Source organism: Stegodyphus dumicola, chromosome 6 (assembly GCF_044657685.1).
Source record: "Stegodyphus dumicola isolate Sdum_Otavi_A_Nest chromosome 6, ASM4465768v1".
Lineage (NCBI taxonomy): Eukaryota > Metazoa > Arthropoda > Arachnida > Araneae > Eresidae > Stegodyphus > Stegodyphus dumicola.
Window position 1 is genome coordinate 219,601,760 of NC_140773.1, and position 13,266 is coordinate 219,615,025.

General features: G+C 34.8%; 1 protein-coding gene across 6 annotated transcripts in view; it reads right to left on the reverse strand.

The window, feature by feature from the left end:
• Positions 1 to 7,414: 7,414 nt before the first annotated feature.
• Positions 7,415 to 13,266, reverse strand: part of PolG2 (DNA polymerase subunit gamma-2, mitochondrial) — a 51,416-nt gene continuing 45,564 nt past the window's right edge. For all 6 annotated transcript variants that reach the window (XM_035367903.2, XM_035367900.2, XM_035367898.2 and 3 more), the window contains exons 8-9: positions 12,692 to 12,788; positions 7,415 to 7,647 (exon numbers count right to left, since the gene is read on the reverse strand). In XM_035367903.2, coding sequence (XP_035223794.1) covers positions 7,573 to 7,647; positions 12,692 to 12,788 — 172 coding nt within the window. In that variant the 3' untranslated portion in view covers positions 7,415 to 7,572. The remainder of the gene's footprint in view (positions 7,648 to 12,691; positions 12,789 to 13,266) is intronic.

Sequence of the window (13,266 nt, forward strand, 5' to 3'; positions counted from 1 at the left end):
TTCTGGCATTTATTTATTTATTTACGCACAACCTGTTTCACAACTTCCAAATATTTCTTAAGCTGTACAGAACTTATCTACCTCAATGTTAAATTCTGGATCTGTGTAGACCGGCAATTTACCGTCCCGTCTTCACTCTTCCGATATAAATAATTACGAACTCAAAAGGAGGTTTAAAATAAAGTTTTTTATTAGGACTGCAACTTACATGCTTTGTGTAATTAACAAAAGAATTCACCGCTTCTTACAGGATTCGACAGAAAATAAAAGTCAAGGTAAAGCAATTAAGGTGTATACATTCACATGGTAAAGTCCTACTGTAAGCTTTGGCTCAGGCCCTCTAATTCCGCAAGCAAAACATGGGTATTTTCTTTTACCAAGCCATGGGAACGAATTGGCAAGCTGTCGAATCCTCTAATAATCGGTCTAATCCTCCAAGTTGCTAAAACTCTCCAATTCCCTCTATGCGGTGAAGAGGAAATACGCTGTGATTATATGGTAGGGAGAGTCGCCACGACCTTGAAGTCCCTATTTTAAAGTAACAGACTATAGAAGAAACTAAAGCTGATTCAGGTAAAGCTAATAGCTGAGCGAAAATACTTTGAAGGTTGTCAGCTGTCGTTGCCAAAAGCTCTCTCTTAACTTCAAGAACTCCATTCTTATACAGAGTGTTTCCGAATTTTTAAAAAAATTTCTAATTTCAGATTACAAAGATAACTGTAGACAGAACAAGCAAAATAAAAAAAAAAAAAAAAAAAGTCTACAGTATAATCTACAAGTCTATTTTGTGTCTCACCTCCCAGTAGCTCTCCAAGAGTGATCCAGCATTAGCGCAGGGCAATGACTCAGATGTGAGGCATCCATTTCCTCATGAAGGTTACATAATTTAAAAACTGGGTTTGGGATAATTTCTTTCTGGGCGATAAACGAGTGTCAAAAATGCTGTTAATCTGCACTTCATGACAGTTCCTTCCGGTAACGTCTTTCCAGAAAGCTTCCAAGTAGTAATTTTTTATTACTCTTTTGGCAGTGTAAAAAAAAATGTGATTGGCAGTTATGTGGAGAATATTGGCCTTTTTACTTGCCAAGAACTCGGCATTTATCACATGCATGAAGAGCACAGTTACAGTTTTGTGTATCCATAGCACGGAAACCCCTTTGCCCTCCTCAGTTAAATTGTTTAGAAACTGTTGACATTTTAAAACATCAACAGACATCGGTGATTCAAAAGAAGAAATAGCTAGAACGGCAGTTTTAGAATCAGAGAGTATAACAGCTTTTATAAAATGTTCAAGTTGACATTGGAGTTGGAATAAGGCTATGTGTATGGCTGTGATCTCAGCATCAAAAGCAGTCCTATTACTTCCAACAGAATTGTAAAAGGAAAAAAGCTTGCAAAAGACGCCAACGCCTGCATTAATACTGTCAGCGAACACAGAGCCAACCGTGAGCACATGTAGCTCTTAGAATATAAAGCATTGATGGTTTCCAAAGACATAGATTCCTTTTTTGAGGATTTAATTAACACGTAGTCAAATTAATTCAGACTATGTATTTTTTTATATCAGTTGGACATTGTAGTTTCCATCTAATGCCTATCTGATCTTTTGACAAAAAAGACTGCCTGAAGAAAACCATTCGAAGTTTTTCCTCCGTAAGTAAAAGGCAATAGCTCCACAGCAAAAACCAATCTGGTTCCCTTAATTTTTTCCCATGGGATTAGTGGTCCGTCTTCCACAATGGATTTAATGCACATATATTATATAAAAGGTGCATCAACTGGGGTGGTTTTAATTGCACCAGTGATAAGTCGGAGAACGTGGTTCTGAAATCTTTCGAGTGAATCGATCACTTGGTTAGATGCTGCCACCATGGGCTCGCAACAGTGAGTAATAAGAGGTAGACTATAGGAGCTGAATGTTAAATCAAACTGTGGTTCTAGAACAACCCCATTTAGATCCAGCAGTTCCTTTCATTAAGGTTAGCCTCTTAGTAACACATTCTAAAATCGGTTCAACATGCTCTTCCCAAGTCAGTTTTCGGTCAAAAACAACACCCAAGTATCGAAAGCTGTCGGTTTCCTGTACAGGTGAACCCTGATATGAAAGGTCTAATTGCAAAGGCTGGTGAGTAAATGTGAGTCCTTCTGTGATTCATAGACTTTGGTGGCAATTTCAAACCACAGATTCGGCATCTAGGAGGTTCAGCCAAGGACGACCAACTGCTACGGCAAGCGTCGATGACCGATATTTGACATTATGTGCACGTAGGATTAACCGCTACTCCAACTCATCTTAGATCCTCCCTTGCTGCAGCCACCGGAAGGTTCGTGTCAATGTCAACTGTGCGCAGAAAGCTTCACGAAGGTCGTCTGTATGCGAGGCGACCAGCCATTTGTGTGCCGCTCACGTCACGCCATAGGAGGCACCGTTTTCAGTAAGCACGACAACATGTCCACTGGATGATGCCTGATCAATGGAGGGTGGTTCTCTTTACGGATGAGTCCAGGTTTAGCCTAGAAAGAGATAGTAGGCGTTATTTGATATGGAGAGAACCTAGAACCCGTTATCCTTCAAACATCCATGAAAGAGATGCATACGGAAGGGCAGTGTCTGTGTTTGGGGTGGCATCTCTTTCGACGCACAGACCTCTATGTCTTTCCAAGGGGAACCGTGAATGCTCAGATTTATAGAGATGACACCCTTGATGTTTATGTGTGCCCATACGCCGGGGCAATAGGTGATGCTTTCCTGTTACAGGACGACAACACAAGATCACGCAGGGCTTGCATCGTAGATGATCATCTTCAACAGGAAACAATTATGCACATGGAGTGGCCAGCTCGATCCCCGGACTTGAATCCTATCGAGCACGTTTGGGATGCTTTAGGGAGACGTCCAGCTGCTCTCAATCTGCCTCCTCAGACTCTTGTCGCACTTGCAACTTGTTCCATAGGAAGCAAGAGCAATGGCTCTTGCTTCCTATGGAACAGATATGCCGCATAATTGAGAGCATCACACATTGCTGTATGTGATGTTTTCCTTCTAGAGGCGATCATATTCCCCATTGAAGGTACTTTTCCTATAGCAAACTGACACCTTCGATTTGTTCATTTTATACATGTGCTAATTTCTATACTACCATATTTGTCTGGTAATTTCTTTTTATGTTATTTGATACCTTACTATGTGTTGTATATTGTGGGTAAGTTTTTTTAAATTCTACGTGTAACTTTTTCAATAATCGTGATTTTTCCTTAATTTATGATATGTATATATCACTATAAAAAAATGCAACAGTTGAGGCAAACTTTAAATCTTAAAACTATGGTTAATAAGGCAAGACTAATTAAATAATTTATCATAAATTATACCCCTCAGTTGCATCATATATTTATAGAAATTAAATGAATTGGTAATAAAGTGCATTGTGCATTTGTTGCATACTTTCTGTCTTGTTTATATGAAAGTAAAGAGATTTGAATTTTCAGTCTAATTGCTAGATGGGAATGAAAAAAGATTGCATCTGCATCATACAGATTCTAGATAATAGAATAAAAATATGTTTTAAATCAAAGCACCTGTCTAAGTAGGCACAAAAGACGAACATAAACATTCATATCACATATCTTAAATGATTGCACATAGGTTATTTTTTACGTTAAGTCCATTTGTGAAAAATTTTGTGTTAAGGAGAGAATGTGTGTAAGCATGGGCTTCTTGCCAGTTTGTTTTATTCTTTGGGCACAGCTGATGCCATTTTCATTCACCACATCAGACTGTATGCTTGGTACTTACGATTAAAACGTTTCAGAAAATCGAGAACACCACCAACTATGAAATACTATAAGTCACCATGCTTTTAACAGCAAGAATCATGAAAGCTGCAGATTTCCATTACCAGATAAGTGAAGTGCACAGTAACAATGCAATACATGAGAAAATGTATGAAACTGATCAAGGAAAATTTTTAGCTTCTTGTTTTTATTGCAAAATGGATCTTACTTAAAAAATAACCCTAGTAGCCAGACTCTTAAATTATTTAGCTTCAAAGAACAAATAGAGGAAAACTCATCTGTCAAATGTAAAATCATACTGCAGAAACAGTTTCTGGCATTTAATATTAATAATTAATGAGACAAAAACTTTCCACCAGATTGGGGGAAATGCCAGTTTTTTTGGTTTAATATGATTAATATGACAGAATGAGAATTAATGAAGCAGTGAATTACATTTCATTGAGAATACTTAAAAATATAGAAATCTTTGAACTGAGTTTTAGATTCTGTAAGTTTATCTGTTGCCAACAAACACTTAAGAAGTGTAATTAAACACAGTTTATTTGAACTATTGGGTACAAATTATTTCAGATGACTCACGAGAGATATTTTTGGCGATTACATGTAAAAATAAATATGCCTACTATAATTAAGAAAAGTATGCATTAAAATAAATGTTATTCTTTATTGCACACAGCTTGAAAGCTATCATGTTAAGCTCCATTTGTTTAGCAATGTTAAAAATGGCCTCTTTTAGACAGATTTCACTCTTCACTATTTTTGGACACAGTACACTGAAATCATTTTTGATTTTACGTATTGTAATATATCTTTAGAGGAATAAGGGGGAAAGCAAAAATTGGAAATGCCTGGTTTTCGAATTGAATATTTCAATGCTATTTTCTCTACCACTTCCAACCACATGAAGATCGATTAACTTCATATTTACAGTTTTAGAATACTTTTTCCCTCAAACATTACAAACAATTAAATAATTGAATTTACTGAATTAAATTTGATTTGAATTAAATTGAATTTAATTTTAGTGCAAAGAGATACTTAACTAATCAGATATCAATTTTGTATTCTGCTGTAAAATACTAAGGGGAAAAACATAAAAATTGGTATAAAAAACTAAAAAACTTAAAATTTAATAACCAATGTCTGTTCTTTCCACGGTTCACTCTCCCTAATTAAAATGCTCTTCTTAATTTGCTATGAGTAAAGAAAGCAATTTAAATAATTATAATTATTCCTTAAACTATTTATCAGACCAGGCAAAAATAAAAGATTAAAATTCATTAAAATAATATAAATGAAATTAGTGATTATGTGGAAAACTTAATTTTTCACTTCATAAAAGAGAAAAAATGCAAAAATTCAAAATTAAATAAATATGGAACAAGACAAGAAAGGCCTTAAAAATTACATATGAATTAATATTACACTGGTGAAATAAATTAAGAGAATTTGCATATTATATCGAATTTTATGAAAAACTTAAGGAAAAACCACTGCTTCTAGATAAACATGCAAATCTTGTACGGCAAATATATAAGCATAGACGTGTGTGTAGCCAGCAGAAAAACAGGCTTTATAAGTGTGTGGAGGGTAACACGAATTGTGTTCACTAGCACACCTCGGGAATTTCTTGGTGTTATCTTGCAGCAATCGGTTAAATTTACATCAGTAAAAACGAGTAACCACCAATGTTTAGATGATAAAATGAGGTGGCGAATTGTAGGGAGGCTAGAGGCAGGCCAAACGCAAGTCCAGATATGCAGAGAGTTTAATTTAACGCCCAGCTTCGTATGTAACCTATGAAAATAGTTCCAGGATATTGGAATCCATTGAGAGAACGCTGGAGCAAGGTCGTCCAAGAGTTAAACAGCCAGAGGTGACTGTTTCCAAAAGACTGAATGAGAGAGGGTTGTTTGGCAGAAGACCGGCTGTTTGCGTCCCACTCATGTCTACGGACAGGAGAGTCCGATTAGCATGGTGCAGGCAGCATAGTAATTGGAGTATGGATCAATGGGTGACCGTTCTGTTCACCGACATGTCCCGTTTTAGCCTAAAGACTGACTCTCACCATATTTCATATGGAGATAGCCAGGGACCTGCTGTCTACCCTCTAGTGTCCGCAAAATAAACAATTATGGCGGTGGCGGTGTAATGGTCTGGGCAGGCATCATGTTGGATGGCCGCACATCTCTTCACGTCTTTGACAGAGGCTCTGTGACTGGTGTGATGTATAGGGATGAGGTCTTGGAGCCCTATGTTTGCCTTTTCCGGGGTGCAGTGGGCCTCGAGTTCATCTTACAGGACAATAACGCGAGGCCACATAGAGCTCTTCTGGTTGACGAATTTCTCGATAGTGGGGATATTTGCCAGATGGATTGGCCAGCCAGGTCCCCAGACCTCAACCCTATAGGGCATGTCTGGGACACTCTGGGAAGGGCAATTGCAACTCGCAACCCCCCTCCTTCTAGAACCATCCAGGAACTGAAAACAATGTTGCTGAATGAGTAGGACCAATTGCAACAGGCACTCATAAACTGCCTTATTTCCAATATGACATCACGCTGCGAGGCTTGTAAGAGGGGACCATACCCTCTATTAACCCATTTCTTTTGTGTCTTCTGCAACCACTGTTTCAGATCTTCAGACTCCCATGAGTGTTACACATGAACATGTGTGTCTATTATAACTGCTGAATGTTTATTTTGTTTGTATTATATCAACCTATGTTCACACCAAATTTTATTAAAATCTGTGAAGTAGTTCGGAGATCAGAGATCAAATATGAAAATTCTCTTAATTTATTTCACCAGTGTGCATAACATGTGATTTAGTATAAACTTCTAAAATAGCAATAATCCTCATGGCCTTAAAAACTGCCAGTTATTGCGAGCTGTTACCATTTCACACAACATAAGAATGCATCTCTGCATGTATTACACTGGCATCATAAGCCAATCTGCATGTTCTGCTACATTGTTAAATTTATTATGCCTATGATTAAAATGTGTTAAATACATAAAAGTAGACAATGTTTCATTTTTCCCTTACCTGTTTCATAATTATTATTTAATTTATCATAATTTTTATTATTCATTGTTATTTAATTAATTGAGTTATAATTGTTTTTAATTATTAAAATAAGAAATACGAACTAACTTGAACCAAACAAATATTGATAACCACCCAGTTTATGAATTACCAGTCAAACTGTTAATAACAAGTTTTTACTTTCAATACTCTTTTTATTTGTTTGCAGGCCCACCAGTAAAGTTGCTGAACACTAGTAGTTCAATCCAGGGTTCAAATACCAGCAAACGGGCTGGCTGCATGGGTGTTTTAATGGTTTTCCCCATGTGCAACGTGTATACAAGCCAGTTCCTCAGACTGTCCTCCATAAAGGCACCCCACCCCTTTGGCAGATAGGCCTCAGTTGCTTTTCGATAATTAAATAAACCAAACATTTTCTTTGTCTACCTTTTTAATGACTTAACATATTCTGAAAATACAGATTACATTAATTTTAATAATGATAAAATGAATTTAGAAAGAAAGAATTAAACATTATCAATCTGAAGAAACTATAACCTTTAAAATATTGACATTTATATCAACAAGTAGGCTAGTAAGAACATTCTTTAATCACAGAACTGACTACTACAGAAAATGTAAAATTGCAACATTTTTAATCACAAAAATGGTAAAGATGAAACACTTATTTCGAATAAATAAAATTTACAAATTCATTGAATTTTCTGTGCATTTATAAAATCAATTCATATTTGGTCCAAAGTTCTTATCTGAAGATATTTCAGAAGTTTGGATGTCAATTCACTTATATGTATCTGCTCCTAGAAAAAGAATAAAGATTTTTCTAGTAATTTATATACATAAAAATAAATTCTTATTAATAAAGTACAAATCAGTATTTTTGAGTATATAATAAATATACAATATTTATTACAAAAATTTACTTCCTGTTGCAGTCCTGTCCTAAGGGGAAACTGCACACAGTGGATGAAACCGCACAAAGATCCCAAGAGAGAAGTGATCACTTCACTTAAGAGAAGGGGGAGGGGGGCAAATGTATAAACTCCTTATTTTCTAAACACCCAAAACTCCTATTTCAAAAAGCATTCTGAATCTTAAAAATGCTTCAAAATTTGACTGTATACTTACAAACTATAGAACAGAAAAATCATTTTCACATCCAAGTCAGCCAAACACCTGGGCATTCAAACATCGACAGGTGGCCTGAAAACCAGAGTGCATTTTCACCTGGTCCCTATCATTTTAGTATATGGCTCATTGCTTTCAGAAGTTGTTAAATGGCATGCCAAACATTCTCTTGAAGTGACTATAAAGCAGTCATGTTATTGAATCCACCTCCACTCTCTTTTTTTTAGCATCAATGTTTAGCTATTGATGCTCATAGTTGCAGTCCTGTCCTAAGGGGAAACTGCACACAGTGGATGAAACCGCACAAAGATCCCAAGAGAGAAGTGATCGCTTCACTTAAGAGAAGGGGGGCAAATGCGTAAACTCCTTATTTTCTAAACACCCAAAACTCCTATTTCAAAAAGCATTCTGAATCTTAAAAATGCATCAAAATTTGACTGTATACTTACAAACTGTCCTAAGGGGAAACTGCACACAGTGGATGAAACCACACAAAGATCCCAAGAGAGAAGTGATCACTTCACTTAAGAGATTACTGTTAATGCTATAGCATTCTACTTGACATGGGAGAAGGAAATCCATTTAAACAAAAATTCATAGTATAAACAGACATTTAACATATTTGAAAGAAACATGATTTTTAGCTTCTATCAATGCAAAAGAGTTAAATACCTTTCTGAGTTTAGAACACGGCAGTAAAATTTAAATTCTTATTAATTTTGCATGTTAATTAGTAACTAGCATACATCAAATGGGGAAATAAATCCTACTTTGTCAAATATTTCAGAAGTCATCTCTCTAAAATTACATGCAGATGACAAGCCTTTTACATGATGTCCAATCACAGAAATTACCTATGTAATTCACCCTCATTGCAAACACTGATGGCATTTATATATGGCATAAATTTACGTGCAAGTTTATTTTCAGTCTCAAAAGAAAAATAGAGAACATTCAATACAAATAATTCATGGGACTAATGTTAGATACTTTTAATGGAATTTTAGATAAACTGAAATTAGAAAATAGAAATTTCTCTGCATTCAAGAAAGTTTGCAGATTCGCATTTATTATTAGAGTCAAGCTTTTCACTTTTTTTCTTGGACATATTACAGTTTCGATACAAATAAGTGATATCACATTTTTTGGAAAATATTCAGTTCGGACAAAAAAAAAAAAAAAATTGTTTCTTTTGTATGTTGGTTTCTGTAACCTGCAACTGTGTTTTTTATTGAAATAAACTAAGAAATCACTTTTTCCTTTATATGGTATTCATATGATTTTTTTAATGTAATTTATAAAATCATTCAGTTCAAGCAATAAAAAATATCCATGCTAAATTGTGCCAACATTTTCTGTTTTTACTTAAATGTATCTATTTTATGCAATTTTATCAATTTTTGTAATCAGCTGACTGATTAAGGCAGCTCTTGCTTTAGGAAAACATATATATATATATATAAATATATCTTATCTATTAATTTAATATTTTATTGCTTTCATTATAGCATCTTTATAAAGTTTCATAAATATTTTATTCTGATTATTTTACTAATATCTACTCTTTATCACTTGTATATGAAAAGATTTAAATGCATTCTAATACTAGGTTATTTTTCTTTAATTTTCCATAATGGGTGAGTTTATGAGGAAATTTACTAAAGCTCTGCTATTGGAGTTAGCGGAGGAGTTTAAAACAAATGTGTCTCAGGCAAATAGAGTAAGAGATATTAGGCAGGCTATTCTAAATGCCGAGGACTAATACGCGGCAAGAATTTGGGCTGCGGCTGAGCAGAGAAAAGCAGAAGAAATAGCCGAACAAGAGAGAGCAGAACGGAACGTGAACAAGAGAGAGCAGAGCGTGAACGTGAACAAGAGAGAGCGGAACGGGAGCGAGTTTTGGAATTGGAAAGGTTAAAACTGATGAATGTGGATCAGACTAATAGACTAGCATCCACGGTTTCGAAATTTGAATAATCTAGAGAAAAAAAGGTTAATTTGAAAGATTTAGTACCGTGTTTTAAACCGAGTAATATAGATACTTCATTATTCTTTAAGCTATTTGAGAAACAAGCTCAAAAAGAGAATGTTAATGAGATTGATTGGGTCTCACAATTAATTCCTTTATTACCTTACGATGTAGCCCAGTTAATAGTGAAAGAACCAGCGGATAAAGGGGATGATTATCAGCATGTTAAGAAATTACTCATGCAGAGATTCAAGCTTAGTTCTTGGGCACTAAAAACAAAATTTGAAGAACATTCTAGAAAAAATGGAATGTTATGGGTGGATTTAGTGTATGAATTGAGAGTGTATTTAGAGAATTGGTTGCATTCAGTAGAAGTTCAAGATTTTGAAAGTCTTAAGGAACTTATGCTTACTGAGCAAATTAAGTGGCGAGTCCCTCTAGAAATAAGAGAGCACTACTTAGACAATTGGGAAGAATTTAAAACAGCTTCCATTTTAGCAGAGAAATGCGACAAGTATGAGGTTTTGCGAAGAGATACGAGGAAGTTAGAACAGAGAGTGCGGTTAAAGAAACCATTTGAGAAAGATAGAGAGTGGTATATAAATTCTAAGTGTAGTTATAATCAGAAAAGTAGTGGTCATCAAAGAATTAAATCAGAGAAGCATAGAAAAGTGAAGGCTCCTAAAAAAAAGTAAGTTTTCAATGAAGCAGGTTTCGAGAAACAGCGGAAAATAAGGTGTCACCAATGTGGAAAGGACGGACATATCCGACCTAACTGTCCATCGCTGGAAAAGAATAAGGCTAATCTGGTGAATAATCTAGGAACGGAGAGTTTAGGAAAATGTTTTAAGCCATATTTCAAGAAAGCAGTAATTAATGGGATAGAGAGAGAATATCTGAGAGATACTGGAGCTGTTATAGATCTGTGTAATAGTACTTGGATTAATACTAGTGACTTATTAGGAGAAACTGTATGGGTGAAATGGCCTTTGGACACAGAATGTAAATGTTTACCTTTGGCGAAAGTCACCATTGAAGGTGATTCTGGTGTGGTCACCACAAAGGCAGCGGTTACCCCGGTAGAGTTAGATAAAGAGTACTATTTGTTAACGAATAAAACTGCACAGTTGATTGAGGAAATTAGGGAACGACCGGTTCTCTTAAATGCTGTGGAGACTCGTAGTCAGGCGCATGCGCACAGGAGTTTAGAGAGAGTGAGTGCAAAAGACTTAGATTCCAGATCGGAAGAAAAGAAAGATATAGAAAGTGAAAGAGCCATCAATAATGAGCATTTGGAAGAAAGGAAGTTAACCAGTAATACGGAGGAGGCAATTAAAATTGCAGACATCAGTTTAGAAGAAAGGTCTATCCTTGCGGATGTTTCGCCAGCAGAATTTTTGGAAGCACAAGCAACAGAAACTCATGATAATATTCAACACCAAACAAAATTTATTATATCGCAGAATTCGATATTCAAAAAACCCACTTCCATCAAGACGTTTTCTTCTGAGAAATTGCTTCCAAATAACCTTGCTGTAAAAATGATGTTCAATTATAATGCTGAATCAAATGCATATGCTATATGGCATGCAGTGTATAAGGAGACATTACCAGCCAGTGGTGAGTTTTCTTTGGATGAACTGACAAATCATAAAGTCAGGAAAAAGAAATTGGGACCTCATCCAAATATAGTTGTAAATGTTGAAGAGTGTCCTATCTCAGTGATTGATTATTCGAGATCAGATCTAGGACAGCAGGAACTTTAGCATATGAAGTATATGGAGGAGCCAATCCTTTTTGTTCTGTAAACTGTTGTTTGAAAAATGATTTTCGTAGCGTTTTGGAATTATATTTTTGTAGATTTAAATTTGTTTGCATAGTGTGTTTCATTTTCAAAATGGTTAGAATCAAATGTATTAGCATTTTGTAAACTGAAAAGGTACTTTGTGTAGATTCAAAATTGTTTGCATTGTGTGTTTCATTTTCAAAAAATTGTTAGCATTAAATGTTTTTTCTTAAGTATTAGCATTGTGTAAAATTTGAGGAATATGCTTTGTATAAGGCAGACATTAGGAGTAGTTTAAATTATTTTTGTTGTATTTATGCAGTTATGTTATCTATAAATAAGTACAGGGTAATGTACTGGCTTCTCTATTATCACTTAAATAGTTACCACTTGTATTTTGAAAGCAGTGAAAAGTATTTAGAATTTTTCCTTCCATAGTCAAAAAAAATTCCTTTATGAGGAGAGGAGTTGTGATAAGGTCGCATAAATCTACGATGAATTATTTCAAATTGCAAATTCAGAGTGCAATATATGTGATGAAATCACGGGACTAAATATAATGATTTAATTGTTATTAAAATAATATTAAGTTGTAAAAAAATAGTTGTTATTAAAATAATATTAAATTGCTAGCAATGTTAAAAACACAGGCTCGAGAGCCATGTATGGATCTTGCACAATGGATGTATAGAATTTGATTTTTTAAAAAAGATAGTTTTTTCTCTTCAGAATTGTATGTAGCCATATTTTTAGCATTCAATAAATTTTTTATGCTGTGTTTTGTTATCAACCTGATGTCACAACCCAGAGTTTCATAGCGGTTTCGGCCACTACACCACAGTAGATTATATAATAAGACATGATACAGAACATAAAAGGTAGGTTTTTCTTTTTCTCCCTCCAAAGGACTAAAACTGCACAGAACATCTTAAAAACAAATCAATCAGTTAAATCTTCTTACTTGTACTGTGGTGTCTCTGTTCCTTAGTCCAACTATTCCAGTTTGCAGAACATTATCATTCAAAACAACAGTGTATGGTATACCCATTTCATCAAATCTGTAAATAATGAATATATATTGGTATTATTTTCCATAAATTATATGCACATGAAAAAAAAAAAAATGTTTTACATTAGAAACACCAATCAATAAAACAAAATCAGTTTTTCAAAAGAAATAATTAGTTGATTTCTTATGGCCTAACATACTGAGAAAGCATAATGTAAAATACTTTCTATTACACTTGATTTTTATCAAATCTCATTCTACAGTGCATTCAGAAAGTAACTATGCACCTGCATGATTACAAATGGGCATGATTATACGGGTAGACAATTTTTCAACAGATGCAATCCATTTTATGTAACAGTTCGTTAGCATGTTTTATGCAGTTGGTTAATTGCAGTTGCTTTGTCTAAGTCAGGCTGCTCTATAACCTTGAGAAGGGTGATGCATATAGCACATTGTTTGCATTCTCGCCTTTAAATGACTTAATCCAAGTTCAGTATTTCCCTTCAATTGTCAGGGTGATGCTA